Raw genomic sequence first — 25,518 nt, 5'->3', positions numbered from 1 at the left:
TCTGGCCTGCATGTGCACAGCTGTTCTCCTTGTGCTCCAAACTGAGAGTATAAGAGGCAGTGTGGACTGACACCTCTCCAATTCCTTTTTACTAGTGCATGGTCTCATTCAATCTTCTGTGTCCACAGCTTCGCCTATTGTTGCTTCTAATTAGTATTTTAGAATTTCACTCTTAGATTTATAACTTTTAGTACTTAGGAAAGTGTAGCTTTAGTTCTCTCCCCACCATGGGGAAGTTCTCCCCTGAGGGCAAGGACTATGCCTACAGTCCCAGGGTTTAAGAATTGAATTTCTTGCCCCTGCTCCTTTCCAGCGAGTGACAAACACTAACACTGCCTTTAGTGCCTTGGTAATGCTCACTTCTCCACTGAGTGCAGCATCTGCTGCTACTCCCCTCCCTGACTGTGTGAGGGTTGAGAGCTCAGACTCAGTGGGGAAAAAAACAGCCAATGGAAAAAGCCATTAGACCCCAGTTGGATCACGACATCGGCCTCAGTCAAGAGGTAGCACCCCTGTGAGTGTGACCTCAGGAGCTGAGGCTGCAACTTCCAAGCTTAAAGAGTCCAAGGCTTCTCATGACAGTAAGTGACACTCACAAGCACAGAGACAGATCCTACTCTAAATCTGTCCTGAAGAGAAAAGATCCCTTTCCAACCCTTCCCAAGTCAGACAAGTCCTCACACATGGTCCTAAGGACTTAAGTCTTTGTAAACCTCCCCAGCAGGAAAATGCAACGTGCAGGAGTAAGGACCCGTCGGTTCCAATCTTTGATCAAGTGTATAAACCAGAAAAAAGACCTCCACTGACATTATCTTTAACATCCAGATGAGACTCTGTGCTGGTACCAACAAGGCCCCAGAGGGATTTGACATCTGCTGCAACCAGGGAAGTGTCTGATCTGACTGCTGTTACCACCAGTTCACTGTACATCACAGGGTGGTCTGAGACGTACATCTTCCCAAGGGATGTTTTTGCTCTCCTGTACCTTCAATCCCCTCTTCTTTCAGGTCCATTCTTATTTAGAGACATTATACCAGAGCAGCAGTTCTCAACCCATGGGCCGCATGCAGCCCAATTGGAACACAGCTGCGGCCCAGCTCAGCTGTGTGCTAAAGGCTGGCCCACAAGGTGAGGTCCGGGTTCTTGGCTGCCCAGCACAAGGGGGATCTAGGCTGCCTGGCCAACCCCATAAGGTCCAGGGTTGGGGCAGCTGGTGGGCCCTGCAAGCTCCGGGGGGGCTGCTGCCCTGCCACCTGGCCCCTGCGACCCAGGTAACACACTGTGGGCCGCATAGTCGGCCCACAATTATAAATAGGTTGAGAACCACTGCACCAGAGTAAGATAGTCTTCCATCTGCAGAACTGAGTACCCATACATTGGTACTAATGGTTCCACTGGTCAGTTGAGAACCAACCTTCTCATTGGATGAGTTGGAGGCCCCGGATGAGCCTCTATTCCTGCATGAGGAGCAAGCCTGGATGGAAGCTCCAGGAGATTGGGATTCTGTTGTCCACCCAGGTATGACTTTCCAAGGGACCGATGGTTCCCAATGCAATGGGGTCTGCCCCAACTAGTTGACCTCTTCTACTGGCATTAGTGGGATCCTTAATCTAGGCACCACAGATTCATGCATGAACCTCTTCTGCCCTCTCCTAGCTGACACCAACAGGTTCTGTTGAGTATGAGGAGGAGGAAGTGGAGCCACATCTGTCAGCTATTTTATCATCTTCTCCCAATCAGGCGGTCACCCCATCTTCGCTGTCTCTGCCTGATGATCACAGGCAGTATCAGGAGCTCTTACTTTGAGTGGTGCCTGAGTTCTGGATCCAGCTTGAAGAGATTCAAGAGTCTCAACATAAACCGTTGGACATATTAGAACCCTTGTGTTCCTGGTCAATGAGGCCATTATAGACCCAGACAGAGTAGCGTGGCACACTTTTTCACCACCTATGGTCCCACCTCAAAGATGGCTGAGAAGCACTATTTCGTTTTACCTACAGGTGTTTTTGATCTGACATCCCAGCACTGAACTCTCTGGTGGTACAAGCAGCCATTGACAGGTCCAGGCTGCAACAGTCCCAACATATAACACCTTTGAACAAAGGTGCCTCAACCTCGTATGGAGAAAAGCTTTCTCCTACACAAGTCTTCAATTCAGAATTGCTAATTACGAGGGCCTCTTAGCAAAATATAATTTCATCAATTATGTGAAGTTGTTAGAATTCAAAGACAGAGTCTGTTAGGGTAGAATCCAATTCCAGAACTTAATTGATTAGGGTAAATCTCTAGCCAAAACATCTCTTCAGGTTGTAGATGCTGCTGATACTGCTTCCAGAGCGATGGCTATTGTGGCTATGAGGAGACGATCCTGATTTGCAGTCCACAAATTTTCCTGGAGCGGTACAAAGTACCATTGAAGACCTGACCTCTGATTCAGTTAACTATTTTAATGAAAAGACTTATCAGTTTCTTCATTCTCTTAAAGGCTTGAAAACCTTTATCTTTGAGTATCTATACATCTGCCCCAAAGAGAGAGCATCACAAACAGAAGTACAGAAAAAGACTACCCATCAACTGTTTTGTCATCAGTGCCACCTTGAAAATGACAGAGGGTACAGAGACTGAGGTATGTAGTTTCCTCAACATCGGTTGATACACCGCACCCCAAGCCACAGCCGAAGGTTTTCTTTTGACAGGATTTTTGAGATCCGCGTTCCTGAATTGATGCCTTACTCTTCTACCTCCCAGATTTTTGGTGACCACATTTCCCGCTTTGCCTGCAATTGTGGGGCAATAACAGACAAGTGAGTGCTGAAAATTATTTACTCTGGCTATTTGATGGAGTTTTTTTTTACCTCTTACCACAAACCCCCTTCCCAGCCCCTTTTCACGGACTAATCTCATAAGGAAATCCTACATCAAGAGGTGCACCTCTTGCCACTTCAACATCAGAGGAGGGGATTTTTCTCCCATATTTCCTAGTCCCCAGAAAGAACGGAGGATGGAGACTGATTCTTGACCTATGCCAATTAAATGTATTTAATCAAAAAATTAAAATTCTGTATGGTCACACTGGGATCAAAAATTTTCCCCTCTGGAAGAGGACACACAGTTTGTGGCTTTTGACATGAAAGACGCTTAGTTTCACATAGACATGCACCTATCCTACGGAAGGTTCTTCAGGTTCTTCCTTAGGCAAGATCATTACCAATTCAGAATCCTCCCATTTGAGCTAGATATGGTACCCAGGGTCTTTTACAGAAATCTTTTTCAGTGGTTGCAGCTTGAGTGAGAAGAAACAGCTTTTACTGTTTTTCCATGCCTTGATGACTGGCTCCTGATGGGCAGATCCATCAGGGAAGTCCAGTTGGTGACCATATTCCTACTCTGCCTATTGTCTTCCTTGGGAATCTGTCAGCCACAAAAAAATCCACTTTCACTCCCACAAGGACTAGAGATTTTGTAGGTGTGATCTTGGACTCAACTGCAGCAAGAGCCTATCTCCCGATGGAGAGATTCTACACCCCGATTGATTTGATAAAGCAGGTCACCCTCAGACTTCGGACTACAGTCAGGGTTTGCTTTTCCCTTTTAGGCCATATGGCCTCATGCATCTAGTTACACCATTTGCTAGGCTCCATCTCTGTTGCCTATAAGCCTGGCTTCAGTCTGTCTACTCATCAGACAAAGACAACATCAGTGCCAGAGTAACAGGTTACAATCAATGTTACAGTCTCTCTTGCAAACCCAGAAAAGGTTCAGGTTGGAGTTCCTTCTCTCACACTGACACCCAAAGTGAGCATCATTACAGATGCTTCCCTCTTAGTTTGGGGAGCCCGTATGGTTAATCACAAGGAACTTGGATCCCTCTGGAGGCCAGAATGCATCTCAATTTACTGGAATTAAGAACAGTGTATTCCGCATGCAATACATTCCTTCCACTCATCCAGTCCCAATATTTCCAGATAATGTTGGACAATATGACTACTATCTTCTCGATAAACACAGAATGAGATCCCTTTCCCTGTGCGTAGAGACAGTCCACCTCTGGAATTGGTGTAACGGTAACCACATAACTCTCTCAGCAGCATGCCTTCCAAGTGCACAGAAATCCCTAGCAAACAGTCTCAGCAGGCATTTTTCCACAGACCACAAATGGGAGTTTTACAACTCTGTCCTGAACAAGATCTTCACCCATTGGGGAATGCTGCCTTGAGACCTCCTCACTTCACAGGCTAACTAGAAACTCCCCCCTGTAGTGCTCCAGAGCAGCTCTGGGCTGAGGCTCAAAGGATGATGGATTCTGCTACCCTGGACAGGACATCTCAAATATGCCTTCCCTCTCATCTCGCTAATATCACAAGTCTTCCGAAAGATTTGTCACAACAAGGCTCAGTTCATCCTTATAGTGCCCAGCTGACCAAGAAAGTTCTGATTCTTGGATTGCCTCAGGATTTCAACCCATCCGCCTATCAACATCCAATCATTTCAGGATCTACTAATGCAATGCAATGCTACAACCAAGCATCCCAGATTAGGATCTCTACAATTCAAGGCCTGGTATTTGGATACCATGTCACAGCAATCAGCACCTTTCATCCAGCAGTTGAGGGACACACCTTCTTTACTAATCCAATGACAACCTGATTCCTGAAGAGACTTATTAGAACATTCCCACCAATGGTGAAACCAACACCACAATGGGATCTCAATCTGGTCCTTTCAGTTATCACCAGGCCTCCCTTCAAACTGTTAGCTGCCTGTTCTGTGTCCCATCTCCTGATGAAAGTTGCCTTCCTTGTTGCCATCACATCAGCCAGACGGGAGAATGAATTGGGAGTGCTCATGGCAGATCAGTCATATATCATTTTTCAAAAATTTTTGGAGTTTTTCACATGAATCAAACCATCCACTTAATAGTATTTTTGTTTGCAAAATCTCATGCTTCTGATGAGGAGAGAAGACTTCACTCCCTAAATGTCTGATGGGGCTGGTTTTCTAGCTACAAAGAATGAAAACGATTAGACACCTAGGCTATGTATTGCCCTGGCAGAATGATCAGTGGGTCAACCACTATTTGTGCAAAGACTCGCTAATTGGATCTTGGGCTGCATCATAATCTGTTACCAACTAACATGTATGTTCGTCTCCCCTGCCCCTCCCAGAGAGGATGAGAGCCCATTTCGCCAGAGCAAAAGCAACCACTGTGGCATCTCTGCAAGACATACCCTTAATAGATAGCCTCCCTACATCTATCTGGAGTTCCATCCACAGCTTCACAAAACTTTATGCATTGGTCTAATCTTCTTCTACAGATACAGTTGTGGGGTGGCACCATTACAGATATGCATACCAAATGCATCCTCTCACCCTCCCTTCCTCCAATTGACTGCTACTTACTGATCTCCCACATGTGCAATACACATAGGGACTATCACTCAAGGAAGAAATGGAGGTTACTTACCTGTAACTGAAGGTTGTTCGAGATGTGTGGTCCCTATCTGTATTCCATTACCCATCCTATGTCGCCTCTGCTGTGGATCATGACAGGATTCATGATCAGAAAAGGAACTGGAGAGGCATTGGTTCCATGCTGTCTCTTATACCCTCCATTCAGAGCACAAGGAGAACAACTGTCTGTATGTGCACGACCATGTGAACAGTCATCTGAGATTTTTGCCCTAGCAGTATCCATAGGGTCGGCAGTGGCGTCGTCTGGAGCGCCACGCTCATGCACTGCTGGTCCTATGCCCTCTCAGTTCCTTATTACTGCCCATCAGTTGGTCAGAGCGTCTTATCTTGCCTTGCAAGCGTGTTAGCAGTGTTAGCCCATTGACTGTCTTCTTTGTATATAGTTCTCAGATAGTTGAGTGTTTAGGTATTAGTTTAGTAGTTAGAGTCCTGGCTGGGACTTTGCCCTGGGATGGGGCATGTCCTGTTCCCTAGGCTTCAAACCGTATTCCTCATGCAACTGGCCAGTGCCTATTAGTGACACCCACAGCAGCTGTTTGAAGTGCTAGGGAGCATCCCATATAAAGGAGAAGTGCAGGATTTGTAAGAACTTTCGTCCCAGAATCCAAAAAGAGCAGGATATCCACCTGAAAGCCCTCCTCATGGAGGTGCACTTCATCTGGAGTCGGACCCTTCCCATTCGGACTCTGCACCCAGCACCTTGGCGTCAGTGCGGAGTGCTCTGCTGGCACTGGGTTCCTCCCGGCACCGTTGCCCTTTGCCAGCGCCCAAAAAGTGGCGAAAGGAAAGAAGCTCCCCGGCGCTGTCCAAGGAAGGGAAGGGGGCTCTGGACAGAGGACCTAGTTAAGGCCACATGCCCACTCTGGAGCTACAACAGGGTGCCACTACGTTTGGACCCCTAACCCAACCAGGGATTCGACTCCTGGGAGCGGCAGGGGACCCTGGTTCCTTCTGGGGCGTTCGATGCCCAAGGCTGCCCAGGTGGCTAAGGGACTGCCGGTGCTGCATTCGCCACACCCGCTGCAGGATGGGGTTAAGGCCATGTAACCCAAGCCGGCCATGAGACCATCCCAAAGGGTGGTGGAGCACCACCGGTCCACAGAACACTGACGTATTTCCCAGTCCCCGCAACCTCAGTCACCAGCCAAACAACCCAGGTCTCCGGCATCACGCTCACGATCTCCTTCTACGAGGTATGGGACAGTGGAATCGAGGCATCGGTCTCCGTATTCTGGTACTGACCAGGATCTCACCAGAGATCTCCCTGGTGCAGGTCCCTATTGCCTAGACGAGCTCTGAGGCATCGATTCTCACCGGTGTGGGACTGCTCACCATCATGGCACCGGTCTCCATTGTCCTGGTACTGCTTTGTGGAAAGGCACCATTTCCCACTCCACCCTGGTTCCCGGAAGGGAACTGGTTTGCATTGGAACCGGAGTTCAGCCCTTCGCCAAGGAAGCATAAATCTCCAGCGGTGCTGGAGACTGGCAAGGCACTTGCGGTGGCTGCATGGCAGCAGGGCCAGTGGCCTGCTCAATGGCCTTGTTGGAGCCCTTGGAGTGGATATGCCTGTGATGCTGTTACCGTACTCCCACCACTCCTCCCTGTTTGGACAAACCACCGCTGGCACCAGGCTCAGAGCCTGGTGCGGAATCTGACACGGGGGTAGCACAACAGGTGCCGACGCCTAGGGAGCCATCCCCAGAAGCATGGAGCAGTTGATAGCTAAGTTAGGTCAGACTTTTGCCTAGAGGCAAATGATTAGGTGTACATCAAGCCTCAAAGAAGGCATCAAACTTGTATGCATAACCATCAGACCCTTTTTTCACAACAATGTCTGCAGGAGCGCCATATCTGAGAGAGAAGTTCTTTGGATCACATTAGCTGATCATATTTTTGTTTTTACCTTTCATTTGTTTGGTGGTCATGTTGTATTTGTTTTAGGACTGTTTTTGTTTTTGTTTTTGTTTTTTTTTGATAGTGTAAAAATGTAGTTTTAATCTGGTGTTTTGTGAATTGGATAATTCAATATGTCTCAGAAGACTTCCTGCTTCTAAAAGGAGCTTCAAGTAAACTGAAAAGATGTTCTGTCTGGACACTTGTGAGTGTTACACTTGGTCTTTCTTGGTAAGTATCATGGTTTGTCTGGATGCGCTATCTAATCAAAGATGTCACTTCAGCTATTTGGTCTTGGAAGTAGAGTTTGAGAAATCACCTGGCTGTCCCTGAAAAAAGAATCAGTATTACCAATGGAGGAATCTTGTATGAATTCTCCAGGTTTCATTCTTTGGGAGTCAAAATTTCCTTTAATGCACCATTCCAAAGAATCTTGAAAATGAAGCCAGGTTCCATAGTTGGGAACTGAATAGGTCAGAGCAGGCCTACATATGTTATAGATTCAAGAGCTGCGGGAGTGCTTCCATGAAGGAGAGCAGAGTTTCTGCTTGTGTTCAGGGTAGACACTAATATTAAGGTAGTTCCTTCCCGCAGGATGATGGGTTTTGTCCTTTGATTTATCGATTACGTGGGCTCCACTATATGGAATTTAGCATTCACTTATTTCCAGGAGTGCCTTGGACTAACATTTACTATGTAACTGTCTAATTATTTGCCACTCATTGTAATTTTTGTTTGCAAAAAATGTGTGTTCTTTCCATATGGTTTACTGATGCCAGTTTAGACAACAGTTCCAAGAGGTGCAACTAGATTAAGAAAATTTCATTTACCTAATGTATAGGCAACTGTCAATCTATTGGATCAAGGTGTACACATAAAAGGTCTAGTCAGATGCCTGATGAATCCACTTATGGCTGACAAGCCCAGTTGGAGAGCGACACAGCTTGTTGCAAGTTTCACAGATCCATATGTTGTCTGGGTTGGCATTCAGGATTACAGCAGGCTTTCTTCTTTCTCCCTTTGCTTCCGTCTTCTGGATCAAAGATGCTTCATGTTGAGCTGTACCCAGTTCCAGATGTTCCCTCCAGATGGAAGGGGAGTCTGCACACTCCTCCTAGCATTCTACATTGATATTGAATGATTTCGTATCATTTTTGTACATATCGTGGTACCACCATAAAGGGCGATCCCACTTTCTAGAGCTGTCTTGAACCTCGCTGTACAAAATATTCTTGGGGATATGGTCTTCTCCCATTCTCCTGACATGACCAAGCCATCACAACCTCCTATTCTTGATAGTAGTTTCTAGGCGTGTCAGTCCTGTGTGCTCCTGCACTATGTATTTGGTATTTTATCTTCCCACTTTATTTCCAGAGTCTTACACAGGCATCTCATGTGAAAGCTGTTCAGGCTACTGATGTGCCTAGCATATGTAGTCCATGTTTCTGAACCATAGTCGGGATAACAGCAGTCAAGTCTTATAGATTCACATCTTCACCTTAATTTGCTGTTGTTCCATTCTGTATTAGCCTGAAATTCTAAGCTGCTTTTCCAATTGTTAGTCAGTTCAGTCTGAAGGTCAAGATTTGTGCTGATCATAGACTCCAACTAGCAAAAGCTGTTGACTGTGCCAAGAGATTTACCCTTTAGGGTAACAATAGCAGGCATTGGTTCTTCCACCTGTGGTACATGATCACAGTCTTCTTGAAACTGATGGTCAACCTGAAGTTCTTGCATGACGCAAAAAATCAAGATCTTCTAATGTATAAATAAATAATGGGTGACAGGGGATGGATCACTTGATGATTACCTGTTCTGTTCATTCCATCTGAAGCACCTGGCATTGGTCACTGTTGGAAGACAGAATACTGGGCTAGGTTGACCTTTGGTCTGACCCAGTATGGCTGTTCTTATAACTAAGAACCTATTTATTAAATGAACTGTCAATTCAATATCTTATGTTTATATTATACACAAAAATCTACATTAAAAGAACATTAAGGTTGCCGAGTCAAGCACTCAGAAAGTTTAAGAAATGCCTGTGCAACCTTAATTCACGCACTTCTACATGTGTGCTTTGACAGACGTCATTAAAAACTGAAATCTGGCCTGCCTTCGATCACTCATTACATTTGAAAGCAATATTGCATGCTCTTCGGCCATGGTGCAAGGATGGACAAAAACTCCCCAGCACACTGTGTTCTCAGACTCTCCATCGATGCATGAAGGAGTACATGTCCTGACCCTACCTGGTGCACCCTGCAGGACCACTCCAGAGACTTGTGGATTCGCAGGATTAAGTCAGCTCTGGGAACTTTTTACCGGGCATCATGTAGTGACGCCATCCACCATGGTTACTTTGACTGACAGTCCTCAGTAGACCATACGTTTTAATTGTTTAATTACATGATCACATAGTATTATTTCTTCAGGATCCCTGCCTCATTAAGTGTACATGATGGATGTTCTCCATGAATGACCTTTAATTCAATATTTTGTTATATCATTGTTCAGTGTGTGGCCCAGTGCCTTGTTTACTGCACACTATTCTAACATTGCTCTGAAAATTGAATTACTGATTTTTCTCATGGACTTTTCTGTGGTGCTCATCACTGTAGTATCTTAAGTGCGTCTGAGATACTACGTTTTTCACAGCATCCTTGTGAGATGAGTAGGTATTATCTCAGTTTTAAAAATGGGGAACTGAGGTTCCAAGATTAAGGATAAAAGTATCCATTAGTTTTGTATGCTCATTTTGAGACACCTAAAACATGATTTTTCAGATAACTTAGCATTATATAGGTTTCAGAGTAGCAGCCGTGGTAGTCTGTATCCACAAAAAGAAAAGGAGGACTTGTGGCACCTTGGAGACTAACAAATTTATTTGAGCATAAGCTTTCGTGAGCTACAGCTCACTTCGTCGGATGCATCAACTGTAGCTCACTAAAGCTTATGCTCAAATTTGTTAGTCTCTAAGGTGCCACAAGTCCTCCTTTTCTTTTAGCATTATATAGTGTTTTGTATGTTCAAAGCACTGTCCCTGTTGACATCAGTTGCAGCTGTGAGTGCCCAGCACTTCTGCAGATCAGGCCCCAGAGTTTCAAGTCAGGCACCCAGAAAATGAGGAACAAACAATTAGTGCCATTCTGTGAAAAGTTTGATATAAGGGACTTGCCTAGCATCCATAGGAACTATGTGGTAGAGGCAGGGATAGAATCCAGTTTTCCAGGGCAACATTGATCTGCTGTAACCACGAGATCATCCTTTCTGTTCTTGCAATCCCCTGCCTCAGTCACTTCATACCCTTCCAGCTTCTACAATAAACGAAGCAGGGGTTCAGCAGACAAATCTCCCACACTGCATGACTGTCATTCATCCCCAGAGTAGATCTATCCAGTACGTTGAATAAGGCAGCATCCTGTGGGAAAAATAGCATGTGATTGTATAATTTAAGGTGATGTCATAATACGTACCATAAGTGAGGGGGACGTGAATTAAGGTTGCACTAGCATTTCTGGAGTGAGTGCTTTATTTTGTAACCTTAATAATAATAAATCTAATATTTTTTCCTTTTTTTTTAATGTGTAATTTCCTAGGTTTTTGGGCTCCCTGACCAATCTCCTTTCCCTTTCGGTCTCCAGCAACTTTCTCCTGCTGGTGACTGCGGGGGCAGGTCATTGGGACTACAAGAGAGAGTGTTCAGGTGCCCAGACCCCACATGGCCTGCAGCAGCGCAGAGTTGCCCTTGGAGGGAAAGTCCTGCTTAGCTGTGATGTGACGCATGCTCAAGAATCTTCAAGGAGTCTAGCTGCTAAACCTTTAAGTCTCTACTGAGCATGTGTGAACTCAGATTTTTTGAAGTCTTTTAACTTGGCTATATTGGGATAGAGTTTTATGGGGACACCAAAAGACTCATTCATGTCATGCCACCTTGCTGAATTCTGCGTGTGGATACTTGCAGCAGCTTATAGGTTGGGACTCCGCTTATCTTAATTTTGGAAACCCAGTATTATAGGTTAAACACTTCCTGAATACCTGATTATTTTTACAGTGTTTGTTTTATTTTGTTTTTATAGATGGGGATACAAGTGCAACAGAAAGTGGTGATGAAGTTCCTGTGGAACTGTATACTGCTTTTCAACACACACCAACTACAATTACTCTAACTGCTACAAGGGTTACTAAGGTTAATGACAAGAAAAGGAAAAAAAGTGGGGAGAAAGAGCAGAACATTGCAAAATGTAAAAAGGTAAGTTAACTTAAACATTTAATTGCTCTTTACTTCTCATAGCTTTCATGTAATGGAATGAATTACTGGTATGTGACATTTTTAACATTTGCCTCGTGTTGCCTGAATTTAGATTAGTATGCAGGATTCATCCATGGAAAGTGATGTATCAGACCTCTTTCTCCCCCCCCCCCCTTTTTTTTTTTTGGTTATCCAGTATTCTTTATGGTGGAATCCCTTTAGAAATGGATTAATATTAATTTTTTTAAATTTATAACACATTTGAATACAATATATACAGGCTTACATGGTGTCCTGTGAGGAGTCTATTTATAAATACATTTGGACATTTTTTGCCTCATGCTATTATCACTAGAATATTTCTCGCTCATTTTTTTTCTTCCCACTGCTGCTAATAAAGGGCAAATATTTTTATAGTGCTCTTTAGCTATTAAAATTCAGGAATGATTGATTGATGGTGTTGTCAGTTCTACCTGAGATGGCTTGGCATTCCATTCAGTTGAAGTGGCAGTTCTGTAGAAAACTGCTGCCAGAAAGTAACCTTTTCAACACAATTTAGTAAGTGAAGTGTGATTATTCCAAAATTCTTTTTGAAAATATAATTTTTAACCAAGGAAATAACAATGTGTTGTATTTAGAAAATTAAAAAAACAGCTTAAAAGTAACTGTATTGAGGAACCACTACAATAGAATTAATACACTGACATTGTGAAATATGATACCTTGATCTTCTAGATTCATATAAAAATCAAACACTGGATACTAGCAAAATACAGAAATTAAATCATTCCATGATTTTAAGAATATGCTCTGTTTGTGATCATGTTAAAATAAAGAACTGTGACAGTCAAGCAAAAATATTAAAAGAAACTGGAGCTGGAAATCAGAATTTCAATAGTTAGTGTTTTGGCGTTTGAAACAAATGTTTAAGGTCATTAATTTATTTTTTAAAACCAAATGCAGTTGTAGAAATATCTGATCACCTGGTAAAATATCACTTGAATGACAGCTCTTAATATAAAGTGCTGATACTCAGTGGTTACCTCCTAATATAGTGTAAGGGGATGTTTGAAAAGGCAAACTTAATGGAAAATACTGTGTTTTGAGAGAGTGTTTCCATAATTTTACATGATATACAATGTACATCCATAGGCTTTCCAATGTGTGCGCCATTTAATGGGTTTACTTTGTATGCCCACAGAGCGTTCTAGGTTAATGTTGATCACTAGCACAGTGAGTGAAGCATCAAGGTGAGTTTGTAATACTGGAAAAAAGGCAAATTTCATGCCACCAAATGCCATTGGACTACTAGCTTTGAAACCTTGGATTTCATTTTATTGGCAACCTTTATATAATGTTCTCAAGAATATGAAAAATGCAAGTGGCCTTCCTTCTTTTTATTGATCTTTTAATGTCACTCTCTACCCTTCCTGTTTTTGCTTTTAATGAGAACAGTTGTATTAAGAACTTAATTACGTTTTTAAAAAAGCATAGGATCATTTTCCCCTCAGAAAAACGTTGTTAATCTTTAAATATTTTTAAATGACAACTGCATTTTTTTTTTAAGGCTTTTCGCGAAGGATCTAGGAAATCTTCAAGAGTTAAGGTAAGTGTAAATATATGATAATTGTAGATAGATATGGATATTACTTCAGTTACATTCTGAACTTCCTGCTAACTAATCTTATTTTTGTTTATATGAGAACATGTGTTTGTATAGTTAGACTATCGTCTTATATATTGGTGTTTATATTTATCCAGAATACACCTGAATAACATGTACAGGTGTTAAAATACCTTTCTAGTAGAATAATTGTTTTCTGGTGGTGGTTAAATAAAGAATATAAGAAAATGACCAATTTGTCTTTCAATTGGCACTGACTCTGCAAGCTCAGGCAATGCTATTTATCTAGAATTTCTTCCCTTTGAGAAAACATGAGATTTCAAAAAGATGGATGAGAATTTAGAAGACGCAGCCTGAGGAAGAGTTTCCCATGCCTCTAGCAAGTCAAACAATGATCTGGGATGTCAGCTGTGAGATTGTTTTGACAGTTTTATCTTAAAACCTAATTGGTCTTAGAGGACTTCAAAAGATCCATGTTGTGTAAATTAGAACTACAGAATTCTTCCACTGTTCTGTTCTGTTCTTTAGTTATTTGATCCTAACTATTCCTCCTGTTCAGTATAAACATACAAAAAAGCAGCACAGCCAGCCTAAAAATCATTTGTCTGAAAGTGTTCTTCTTACCATTGTGACAAGTAATATTGCAAATGAATAAAATTGGAAAAGCAGTTTTACTGATGGTAAGTTTCACTTCCTAGTTCTATGCACTGTGTTATGATATCACTCTTATTCGTTTCTTAGAAGGAGCTCGCATGCATCATCTGTTAACACCTGTGTTAAGCAGCATCATAGATAAACTCAACTACTGGGAATTCAGATACTACTGATTTATTAGCTTCTATCAGTTGCTGTGTTAGGTCAGGTAGAAGAGAGGAGCAACAGCACATGGAACAACAAGGACCCCTGAGACCGTTTTGGGAGAAGGAAAAAGCCTTTCATGTAGGGATGGTGAGGGAGGGGCAGAAAACACCTGTCATCTCAGGCCCCTCTATGGAGTTGTGGTGTGGAGGTGGAGCGTGGCTCTGGGACTATAATGATCCTGAGTCATCTGTGGTTCCACTGTGGAGCCAAGCAAGGAAGGACCACAGGATCTGGGCAGGAAAGGCAGAGCTGGGACTAAGAGGGAAGGGGACAGGTGGGAACTCTCTGCCTTTGACCCCTTATCATAAGAGTTTAAAATGAAGGGGGAATTAACTTCCAACACCTGCCCCCTTGAGGCCAGGAGGCAACAGCAAGAGTTTCCTGCATTCTCAGTCTATCTCCTCTAGAAGCCAACCACAAGCTTGGGCCAGGAACTTACTTCTAGATGTTTTTCCATGAGACACGGGTACAGCGGGGGTGGGTTCATTGCTCTGATTCACATTTCCTGACACACCCTGCTCTGCACATGCACTCTGGATTGTTTGTGTTGGTCACACAACTTATTAACTTATGAGCTTATAACTTATTAAAGGTTATGCTATTAAAAATCATGTATCTTGTTTGTAATTTCTGGTTATTGTGATTTGTAGGGTTCAGCTCCAGAGATTGATCCTTCTGACAGTTCAAACTTTGGATGGGAAACTAAAATCAAGGCATGGATGGATCGTTACGAAGAAGCAAATAATAACCAGTACAGCGAGGGTGTTCAGAGAGAGGCACAAAGAATAGCTCTGAGACTAGGCAATGGAAATGACAAAAAAGAAGTTAGCACCAGCAATCTGATCTTCAAACCTCCCGTAGAGGTAAATAAGTGAAGACGGAACTGTGTAACAACGGAAAGAACTGCATAACTCATTAAAGTAGCACTAAAATTTGTATGCTTTTATGAGATACTGTTCCCAGTGTCGTAGTCATTCTTTTCTTCTTTAGGTTTTTTTTTAATCTCTAGCTCATTCTACCAATTGGGAACATGTTAGCAGTAATAGTTTTAAGTGAGCTATAGCTCACGAAAGCTTATGCTCAAATAAATTTGTTAGTCTCTAAGGTGCCACAAGTACTCCTTTTTCTTTTTGTGGATACAGACTAACACAGCTGCTACTCTGAAACCTTTCTTAAATAATGAATCACAGTTGATATTCATGCATTTGTGTGCTTCATAACATTCCAATTTTCTTTATTTTTAAAAACTGCTAGGTGAATGTTAGTGTTCATAAAAATTGCCAGATTGACAGCATGGAGACTAAATTAATCTGTTTATCCACAGAATAGTTTCCACACAGGTTGTAATAAAGTAAACTTCCCCATTCTGCCCTGCTAATGTTCCTCATCTCTGACCTGGGGGAATACTTGTAGAAGTGAGAATAGATAATTCTCTAGCTGTGCTGATTGTTTTTCTGCCAGGATTGTCAACAGAGGTCCAAATTAAGTGTTGAGCATTTCCTTTTTTAATCATTTAAGATAACATTCAGAATTTCCCAGTAATACACAGTATATATTTCTATAATTATAAATGTTTACAAAAACACTGCTAGCAAACAGTGATATTGTCAGCCCTGGAAACATCATTCCTCTGCTTACAGAGAAAAGGTTCAACACCCATATTTTTACCAAAAAGTGGTTGACCTAACCCACTCTGGAGGGAACACCTCTGCTGGTGAGAAGGTAGTTGCGTCTCTATAGCTAGTCTATTCTTGATCAATGAACTTAATGCTGGTTTATGGCTCCAATTGACTTCAGTGGGATTTCTGTGCATGCATACAAAGACAGAATTTGTCCCAGTCACTAGTGACTTGTGCCCAATTTTGAACTTGAAGTGAGAGGTAAATATTCTTCCACTTTATATCTGCTTACCTCATGCTACAGTTTTAAATAGGCTTATAAAATTTTTCCCCCACTAAAACTTTCATATTGCTGTGAGGTTGTAGGGTGCAGGGGGATGGGGTGGGGGTGGGGGAAGCTAATAAATGCACAGCTGTAAACTATGGCAGATTATCTGTATACAGTTCAAGTTCTGTACTGTTACAACATTCATATAGTGAACTTTATCATAAAAGCATATTTAGAACACAGTAAATCAAAATGGTTTCCTTAACTTTATATTTGGATAAGTGAGTCTCATTAATATTAACATACAGGACTCTCAGAATTACAGTCCACAGCCTATTTTGTGTAACACAGCTTCAGATTTTCTCCTAAGGACTGGTTTTGTTTGTATTTCAATGAAACTGAAGTTTTCTAAATGTCTAAGTCTCTGAAAATGGGATCCAAGGCCACCCTTTTGGGTTACATTTAAGAATTTGTAGTGAGACACTGGTAGGACTACTCATCTTTAAGGTTCTCATTGATACCCGTATGAAATGTTTTAAAAATATTATGGTATGTGTTGCATTTAAAAGGATTTTTAACTGGAGGAATTCTGTCGATTGATTCATCAAATGGAACGTTGCTGAATGCATCAGACTGGTGGGAAGCTCTATATCGTATGGAATAGCCTTCTACTGGGATGATTATTCTTTTTAATATTATGTGTGTGTTCTGTCTTCTTTAGAAGAAATCAATTTAGGGCCCAGACCCACAGTTCTTGCTCCAACACAACTCATAGAAAACAAAGGATATTTTCAGTTTTATGTTAGCAAGTCCCAGAACCTAGGACTCAAACAAAAAAAACTTAGTTAATAAAGACTCAAGATGGAAAATGTAGTCCACCTAATAGCAACGGAATCCAGCTAGCACTTAAAGTATATGTTGACAAATTTTTTGCACCTTTCATAAACACACATGTGAATGGCTAGTTCACCCTAGCTGTGTAATCCTGTATCCCCCACAAGACTTTCCCATTACTACATTCATCATTATTTAAGGTTACGAAAAAGGTTTGGATGTCATAGCATTTGTTATTTTTTCAGTTGTTTCACTCGTGTACTTGTGACTTGCTAATGTTTCTTCTTATGAACTGGTTACACAGTTCTCTCATTAACCCTCATACCAGGTCAGAGCATAAGGTCAGCAGTATCTTCACAGATGTCCTACAGTTTTTTCCAAAATAAACTACCAGTGACAGTCAAGTTAGATAATACAAGTTATGTCTTTATAACCTAAATTACAAAAGAGAAAACATATAGAAAATACTATATGATAAACATCAGCTGCCTTACATGAGATCTGTGGAAGGAAACTGCAAGCTATTGATAGGGAAAGGCTAATCTTAAGGAAAATTTACCTTATCAGATTTTATACTTTCCCTTTCTATAGCACCAGCATGGCACAGATGACACATTCCTTTGCCTAGATATAGGCCAATTTATGTAATCTCTGATCAAAACTAATTACAAGAGGTGTGAGTTCTTTAGTTGTTGTGTCCGAGTACATATTACCTTTTGATTAACAGGCATCCTCCCATCTGAAGTTATAGAAATACATACAAAATTTACAATTTCCTTTTTCCTGTTCTCGAAAGTTTTGTTTTAAAATGCATTCTTTCTGTTTGTGTCTTTGTTTGATCAAGGACAGCGATACCTTGGAAAGAGTTCTAGTGTGCAGATGAACCACTTCGGTCTTTCATCCTGGGGAGTTCATAGGCATAATGAAAGGCATAGTTACTAGTTAAAACTTAAGAAACGACGAACACTTCAAATGTCCATTATTAAACATAATACCTGAATTATAAGGGCATTGCTACATTGATTCTCAATCCTGTTTTAGGGAATTGTAGTTATAACTTTATAATTTAAATCTGTAGATAACTGCATTGATAGGAGGAAAAGCCTTATAAGATCAAATAACTTTTATTTTAATTAAAAGAAGGAAATGGCTTCAGTTACCAAGTTGCTGCTTGAAGGGTTGCAGCCATATAATCTGTTTGTTTACACTAATAAAATGAGTTTAATTATGCTTCTTAAATTCATTTTGTCTTTTGTAGAGCTATGTGCAAAAAAACAAGAAAATTCTAAAAGCTGCCAAAGACTTGCCTCCAGATGCGCTTATTATTGAATATAGAGGAAAGTTCATGCTGAGAGAACAATTTGAAGCTAATGGGTATTTCTTTAAAAGGTATATTTATTTTAAGAACTCTTTTTTTTTAATAAGTTAACTTTCTTAAATGTGCTATTTTACCGACAACCTTTTTCCTTTTCTGCAATTATCTTATTGCTCTTTTTGTACCAACTACTGCATATGTTACTTCTAATACACCAAGAAAATTATATAGCTGCTTTTGAACTTGTATAACAGCTTTCACTTTGGGTGTCAATTAAATATTTATAACACACCTAGTAAGTGTAAGTAAATATTATTCCCATTTTACAAATTGAGACTCAGAGACTAAATGACTTGCTCAAGATTATACAAAGAGCCAGGTATAAACACTTGACTTTCTGACTTTCAGTCTTGAGATTTAGCCATGAGACTACCAATCTTTTCCTACTCTTCTTATTATTTACAAAACTCGGCCTCCATAACTGAGAAAAGTTTTGTGTTAGACATGTTTTTTGTTTTATAAATCTCAGTAGATTTGGATTGAGAGTTCTTCATTGCTGAATTGCAAGAATTGCAATATAAAATCAGCACTAAATTACGCAGCATAGTGATACAAAACCAGTAAATGTGAAAAAGAACTCTTAATGCTTTTAAAGGGGAAAAACATCCTATCTACCATATTAAAAAAATTTAAACTAGGGTTTTCCTTCTTTTTCTTTCTAGGCCATACCCTTTTGTTTTGTTCTATTCCAAATTCCATGGACTAGAAATGTGTGTTGATGCAAGAACCTTTGGAAATGAAGCTCGATTCATTAGACGGTCTTGTACACCCAATGCGGAGGTAAGCGTATAAATATAGGAAATAATTCCTTAGTTAATCTAGATATTTGTTTATTTTGCTTGGCTTGCAGGATATGATGTTCTCACCTGTTCCCCTAAATCTTGGACTGAGGGGATTTAATATGGAGGTGATATATAGTATAATGATGGATTAATCTTTCAATATTGTTTCTGGTAAACAAGTTATATATGCTGTTTTTTAGTATTCTTTCTTTGTAAAGTGCCTAAACACTCAGGCTCAGTACTGTGTGAAGCCCTGAGCACCTTCACCTCTCATTGTTTCTAATTGGGGAAAAGGATTGGACACACTTTTGGAAATGAAAATAAAACAAACGTATTTTCACATTTAGCATGTTCTCTAGCATGTTACATGCTAATGAAATATTTTCACCAGGGCATTGACTCTATGCAAAGAATAAGGGGAAATATATATAAAGAATGAATAGTAGATCATGTCTTGATATCATTAAGGCATTTCGTAAGAATAATTTTTTTTTTTTTTGAACCTGTGCAGGGCAGCATCAAGAAATATATATACATTTTGCTTATTATGAAAAGCAATCATTTTTTTTAATACTGGTTTTATCAGTCTCTCCCAATTGATGGCATTGGTGGAGGGAACAACCTGTAGAAAGTGGTCAAGTATATCTGGGTTTTTAAGAATGAGTGTGGGTTTTAATGCGTTATAAACTAATGTATAGCTTTTCTCCTGGATTTAGGTGAGACATATAATTGAAGATGGAACAATTCATCTTTATATTTACTCTATCCAAAACATTCCAAAGGGAACAGAAATTACTATCGCATTTGATTTTGATTATGGAAATTGGTAAGTATCTTTTAAATTGTTTGAAACATGCTGTATTTTAGGACAATATACTTCTAAAATGTTAGTAATATATTAATTGAGGCTATCATGTTATCACAAATATTCCTATTTTCTTTTACTCTTTTCATACACTTCAATAGTACAGTGCCCTTAAAGTCCTCAATGATAAGTGTATGCCATTGCAGGATTTTCCTTTAAGGGATGTTTTATTATTGTTGGGATTAGTGATAGATCTTTTCACTGTAAATTTAAGTGATTTTTATATCTCCGTAATACTACATACTTGGATTTACAGTGAAAATTCTTCAAACATAACATTCATTTTATGGATTGTTGGATACTATTTGATATTTAGTGTAAGCTAATGTAGAGCTATTCAGTAATGTGCTATTTTTTTTTTTAAATCCACTCTTCTTACAGCTTTACGTACCATAGTTAATTGCTGACATAATTTAGAAGGAATAGAATCATACCTAAGGTAAATCTCTGTAGAAATGAGAATAAATTATGTTCATGCTATAACCCATCATTAAAGAAGGATGTTCAAGTCTATTGAGCCCTTCCTTAAAATAAGGTCTTCAATTCTATAACCTATCGATCCCATGTTCTCCTGGGTACAACTTATTTCTCCTTTTGTGAATTGTGAAATACTCTGGTAGATAGATGCCATTGTTCTCTAAGGTGCCACAAGTACTCCTTTTTTTTTTTTTAAAGTAATTAGGGTAAGTGCTGCTCCCAGATATGCATGAACAATTTCCATTGACTAAAGAGCACAAAATTTTGCCTTTAGGCGATGTAGCTAATGCCTTCCTCAGTCATTAAGAGTAACGAAAACACTTCTTCCTAAAGTGAGGTTCCCGTGAAAATTGACCGTTCTTACTGTTTTTTAAAAAAAAGCAATAGTTGGATTCAGTGCTTCCAGTGACCTAGTGAGTTCATATGAAATGTACTCAATTTACCGGAAAACTTGTTCGGTATATTCTTCCTGCGACCTCTGCAGACTCTACATCTTCTCTGAAAGACATGAGGAGTAATTTCCTTTTGTCATATCATTACTATAAATAAATATTCTTCAGACAAAACTAAGCTCTGTTAAATAGATTTCCCTGTTAGACATTAATATAGTTTCACAGGTGTAATTTAAGGCTTAATTTGGAGGAAGGAATGTATTACAGATTTAGTTGACAGCAGAATTTGACCCATAACATCTTATTACTTGGTGATTGCGTAAACCAGAAAGAAAACAGCTTGCTTTCCATATCCTGAGTTGAGTGTAGACGGCTGGTAATTATGGGGGAAATATATATATATATATATATATTTTTTTTAACTGGGAAGTAAATATAAGCTGAAAATCCATGAAAGCTGATTAACGAACCACTCAGTACCATTCAAGATTCAGGGCAAACTCTCTGCTGGAGCAAATGGACAAAACTCTATTGACAAGAGATTGAATTGTACTCTGAGAGAGCTTTTTTGCACCAATCTGGATATTCTGCTTATTTATAAATGCTACTAGAGAAAGTTTTAAATTGCTGAAACTTGTATAACTTGCAAGATCTCTTGTATACATCAAGTAAAAGTAACTCAATTGACTTATAAATATCTGTTGGGTTGTGTTTCCCAGTGTCCAATCCAGACGGACATAAGATAAATCAATTTTGTACAAAACTAAATTGCTCTAATTTTTTCTGTTCATTTTTGCACCAGAGTGTGTTTCTTTTTTTGCTTTTTATTTTATTTAGCTTTGTTTCGTATAATAGATTTTTATTTGTTTTAATGGAATTCCAAACTGTAAACTGGGAAACGGATTTAAGAACCTGTGGATGAGAGTAATAAAAGATAGCACTGCACAGCTTAGTGAAAGTTTAAATTAACCCTTTTCAAATATGCTAAAATACTGACTCTTTATCTTGGCAGATGTTAATTTACAGTGAAATGAACAAGAGTGGTTTAACTTTCAAAAATCATATTGTTGTAGCATTCAGTTCAATATTTTTACACCAAATTTTTTTGTATTGGCTATTTTAGTAAATACAAAGTGGATTGCGCTTGCCTCAAAGAAAATCCTGAATGTCCAGTTCTTAAACATGGTTCCGAACCTACAGAAAACATAAATACTGGATATGAGACCAGAAGGAAAAAGGGAAAGAAAGAGAAGGACATTTCAAGAGAAAAGGAAACACAGAATCAGAACATCACACTGGATTGTGAAGGAGCAGCCACCAAGATGAAGATTCCTGATAATAAGCAGAGGAGACTTTCTCCCCTCAGGCTATCCATTTCCAATAACCAGGTATTAAAGCAAAAATCACTAGATGGTCAGATTTACAAACCAGAAGATTCCCTGCTTTAGAGTAATTCTTAAAAATCTTACAAGTTATTGGAAAGAGTTGTTCTTTGTGAATTTTAGTGTTGGATTAGCTACTTAAAGTATGTATGCTATTTCTAGTTCTCTTGAAATGACTAGTTGTTTTTTAAAGATACTTTGGTTCTCTTTAACCAGCTGCTTCTCTCACTGAAATGTCTCAACATAAACCAGAAATTCTGCCTCCTAAAATTCTTTGCAGATCTGTGGTGTAAAAGCTGCACGCCATGCCTCAAGATCCCAAAACCATCCTGAAGCAGTGTTAGTCACACGTATGTTGTCCCCACAATTCTGATGTTTTTAGCCACACTTACAAATTGGCTTGCTTCCATAACAATTTCTACTACCAAGATTTCAGCCCAAAAAAGATCTTCTGGTCTCTCACTAATAGCCTCCATGTACCTGTTGTATGTTTTTGTGTAGATTGAACACTGGCATAAAGATGGTAAACAGGTATTTATTGAGTATGGATGGGAATGGGGGTTCTAGTGAGATACCAGAGGTCTTGGTTATAGGTTTGGTTGTCTTAGTTTATTGGCAAAGAAGAGCAGGTAAATGAGAAAGTAATGAATTTCACAGATCCTAATTTGGAAGGAGCCGCACACAGTAATTAGTAAAGAGAAATTCTACAAAGAAATCAGAGAGAGACCATAATGATGGATTGATTTTTGTTGTTTTTTGAGGGACGAGAAAAATGATTGTGAGTCTGAGGGTAAATACTTGATGGAATTATGAGGGTAATTTGAAGGATGAAAGAGAGTTGTATAAGGTGTGGGTTTACTTGGTGGGAGCCATTTTCAAAATTCTCTCCATTGGCCTATAGAGTAATAAAGGGAACCATCATGGAGGAAGGGATGAGCGATGGAGATCAGGGAATTGGTGATGAATATGCAATTGATTTTGTAAAAATTTTTCATAAAGTTTACATTAGCCTTTTTCATGGGGTACAGTAGACTGACCTACCCAAACAGCTAACTTGCTTTAGAATGCTTCTGGGGTCATAAGGGGTGGCATGTGATTTCTACAGGAGTAGAGCTACAAAGGCAGTATATTCAAACTGCAGTTTTACAGGTAAGTTACTTTCCTTTTTCCAGCCAGGTTGCCACTAGCAATAACTGGTATTTGGAACCTGCTCCTGGGCACATAGAAGCCTATGTAATTTTTATAGCAATTGTCACAGGCGCGCTAAAAGTTTGTCAACCTAGAAGAGGCTCAATAAAATATAAGCACATCTGATATTTAAAAAAGCAGTTCAGTCAGCCAAAATAACACCTTATGTATGTACTTTGTTTAGTTGTTTTAGTGCTGTGCTCAAGAATTGTACTGTTAATTTCCACTTTATAGCAGTTTTATTAAGGAACAAATGTAACAATTTCAACTTTATTTTTAAGGCAACCACATCTAAGAACAAAAGGTAGAATGTTGGTAACAGATCAATTATTATTGACTCTGCTTTAACTTTTTAATTTTTTGAATGTTATCCTTCTATTGTAAGAGACCTGAAAAACCCAGAAGCATTCCCACACCAAGCATTTTTCAGTATTTATTAATCGGATCTCTTTTGTGTTCCCTATGGTAAGTCGCTAATGTTAGATTATAGTGGAGATATAAATAGCATCAGTGGAAAGGGTTATGTTAATAGTTACATAGGTTTGAGTTGACTGCAAATTTATATAAATATGATAACCTATCTTGTTTGACATGACAGTATACATTCCATTTTACTGAAAAAATGAGGTTTAAGATTTTCAAAAATGGGTGCCTAAAGTTAGGGTCAAAATTTCCTATTTAGCTGCATAAATAAGTGGCCTGATGTTCATAAGTGTTGAGTGCCCTGTAGCGCCCATTGGTTTGGAAGCTTAATTCTTATTATTTGGTTGAAAAAACTTGAGTGAGATTACAATTAAAGAAAATGATGTGGATGTTTCTGTTTGGATCGGAGAAGGTACTTGAGTCAGGCTATATTTCTAGAATCATAAAAGTCCAAGCGGATGATATGTAGCTTTTACATGTTGCATTGGTTAATTGGCTGGTAGCTTTTGAAGTAGTGATTTGAGGACACTTTGCTCTGTGTAGCCTTTAGATTTCCCTAGTTTGAAAGAGTAGTAGTGGAGCTTCTGTAAAGCAGTCATTTCCATCTTTCAGGAGCCAGATTTTATTGATGATATAGAAGAAAAAACTCCTATTAGCAATGAAGTAGAAATGGAATCAGAGGAGCAGATTGCAGAAAGGAAAAGGAAGATGGTAAGTTGGGAAGCAAGTAGCTGCTTAAAGCTGTCACTAGGACTTAGTGATGGCTGCTCTTCCCATGCTAATTTGCTGCCTTTTTATAGGCTTTTTTAGAATCTGAGAATATATGAAGCCAGCACCTCATATACACTTTAACTTCAAATCCAAGGCTTGCTTGTTGAGTGAGAGCATTTCCATTTGGCTTGATCATCACCTCCTGACAAACATGCAAATCTGCTTTTGTTTTTAAATGTGTATAATTTTCTATTGCTTCTGCATAGGTGCCATTACTTGTAGAAAATGCCTATGGCTTTAAGGCTTCCTTTTTATTATTGTGCACCACAGTGGTTGGTTATTTGTAAGATACAATCAGGGGCCAAGATTTTCATAACTGACTAGTGATTTTGGGTGCCAAACTTCAGATACCTTTAAAGAAGCCTAATTTTCAGAGGCTGGTTGCTCAACAATTTCTGAAAAGTAGGTCTTTTTTAGACATTCAGTCTGTTGGACACTCAACATTTTAGATGCCTAAAGTCACTAGTCGCTTTTGAAAATCTCAGCCAGGAAATAATTTATTTAAATAGTAGTATGAAAAGTTCCTTATTCATCCTTGCTCTACATAAATCTTATTTTAAAGGCAAAAGTAACCTTCAGAACTTCGGCTGCTGTCTTTTACAGACAAGCTTGAGTGAACATTATCTAAGTTTTTGCCTCCACAAAAGCAATGATGTGTATCTAAAATGAATTTGCTAGATAGAGAATTAACCATTTGATTTTTGTATTCAAAATATGTTGTGCGTATGCACAATTCTTGTGCCTGCAAAAATTTGGTGAAGGGAGAGAAATGTTCACTCAAACATATGGTTAGTTGTCTACCAGAGTTGTTCATGAATACAGATGGTATGCATAAAGGCTTATTTATTTTTTTGGCACAATCTTAGTCATAAGACAATGTGCTACTAAAAATATGTATCTACCGTTTAAGTGGTTGGGAACTTTATGGAAATTTGACCCTTTAAGAAATGGAGTTACACTGGTTGAATTTGAATACTGTTTCAAATGCTAAGGACACAGATTTGTTTACAGAAAGCAAAAAGAAAAATAAAGTTGGGATT

The 25,518-nt window shown here is 39.5% G+C and overlaps 1 protein-coding gene across 3 annotated transcripts in view; it reads left to right on the top strand.

Moving 5' to 3' along the window:
- KMT2E (lysine methyltransferase 2E (inactive)) overlaps positions 1–25,518 on the top strand; it is a 120,056-nt gene that overhangs the window by 43,510 nt on the left and 51,028 nt on the right. For all 3 annotated transcript variants that reach the window (XM_077835665.1, XM_077835683.1, XM_077835674.1), the window contains exons 7-14: positions 11,445–11,617; positions 13,185–13,223; positions 14,753–14,965; positions 18,082–18,212; positions 18,861–18,978; positions 19,697–19,806; positions 21,838–22,102; positions 24,320–24,418. In XM_077835665.1, coding sequence (XP_077691791.1) covers positions 11,445–11,617; positions 13,185–13,223; positions 14,753–14,965; positions 18,082–18,212; positions 18,861–18,978; positions 19,697–19,806; positions 21,838–22,102; positions 24,320–24,418 — 1,148 coding nt within the window. The remainder of the gene's footprint in view (positions 1–11,444; positions 11,618–13,184; positions 13,224–14,752; positions 14,966–18,081; positions 18,213–18,860; positions 18,979–19,696; positions 19,807–21,837; positions 22,103–24,319; positions 24,419–25,518) is intronic.

This window comes from Eretmochelys imbricata, chromosome 1 (assembly GCF_965152235.1).
Source record: "Eretmochelys imbricata isolate rEreImb1 chromosome 1, rEreImb1.hap1, whole genome shotgun sequence".
NCBI classification, from domain to species: domain Eukaryota; kingdom Metazoa; phylum Chordata; order Testudines; family Cheloniidae; genus Eretmochelys; species Eretmochelys imbricata.
This window is presented reverse-complemented; position numbering and strand designations above follow the sequence as displayed.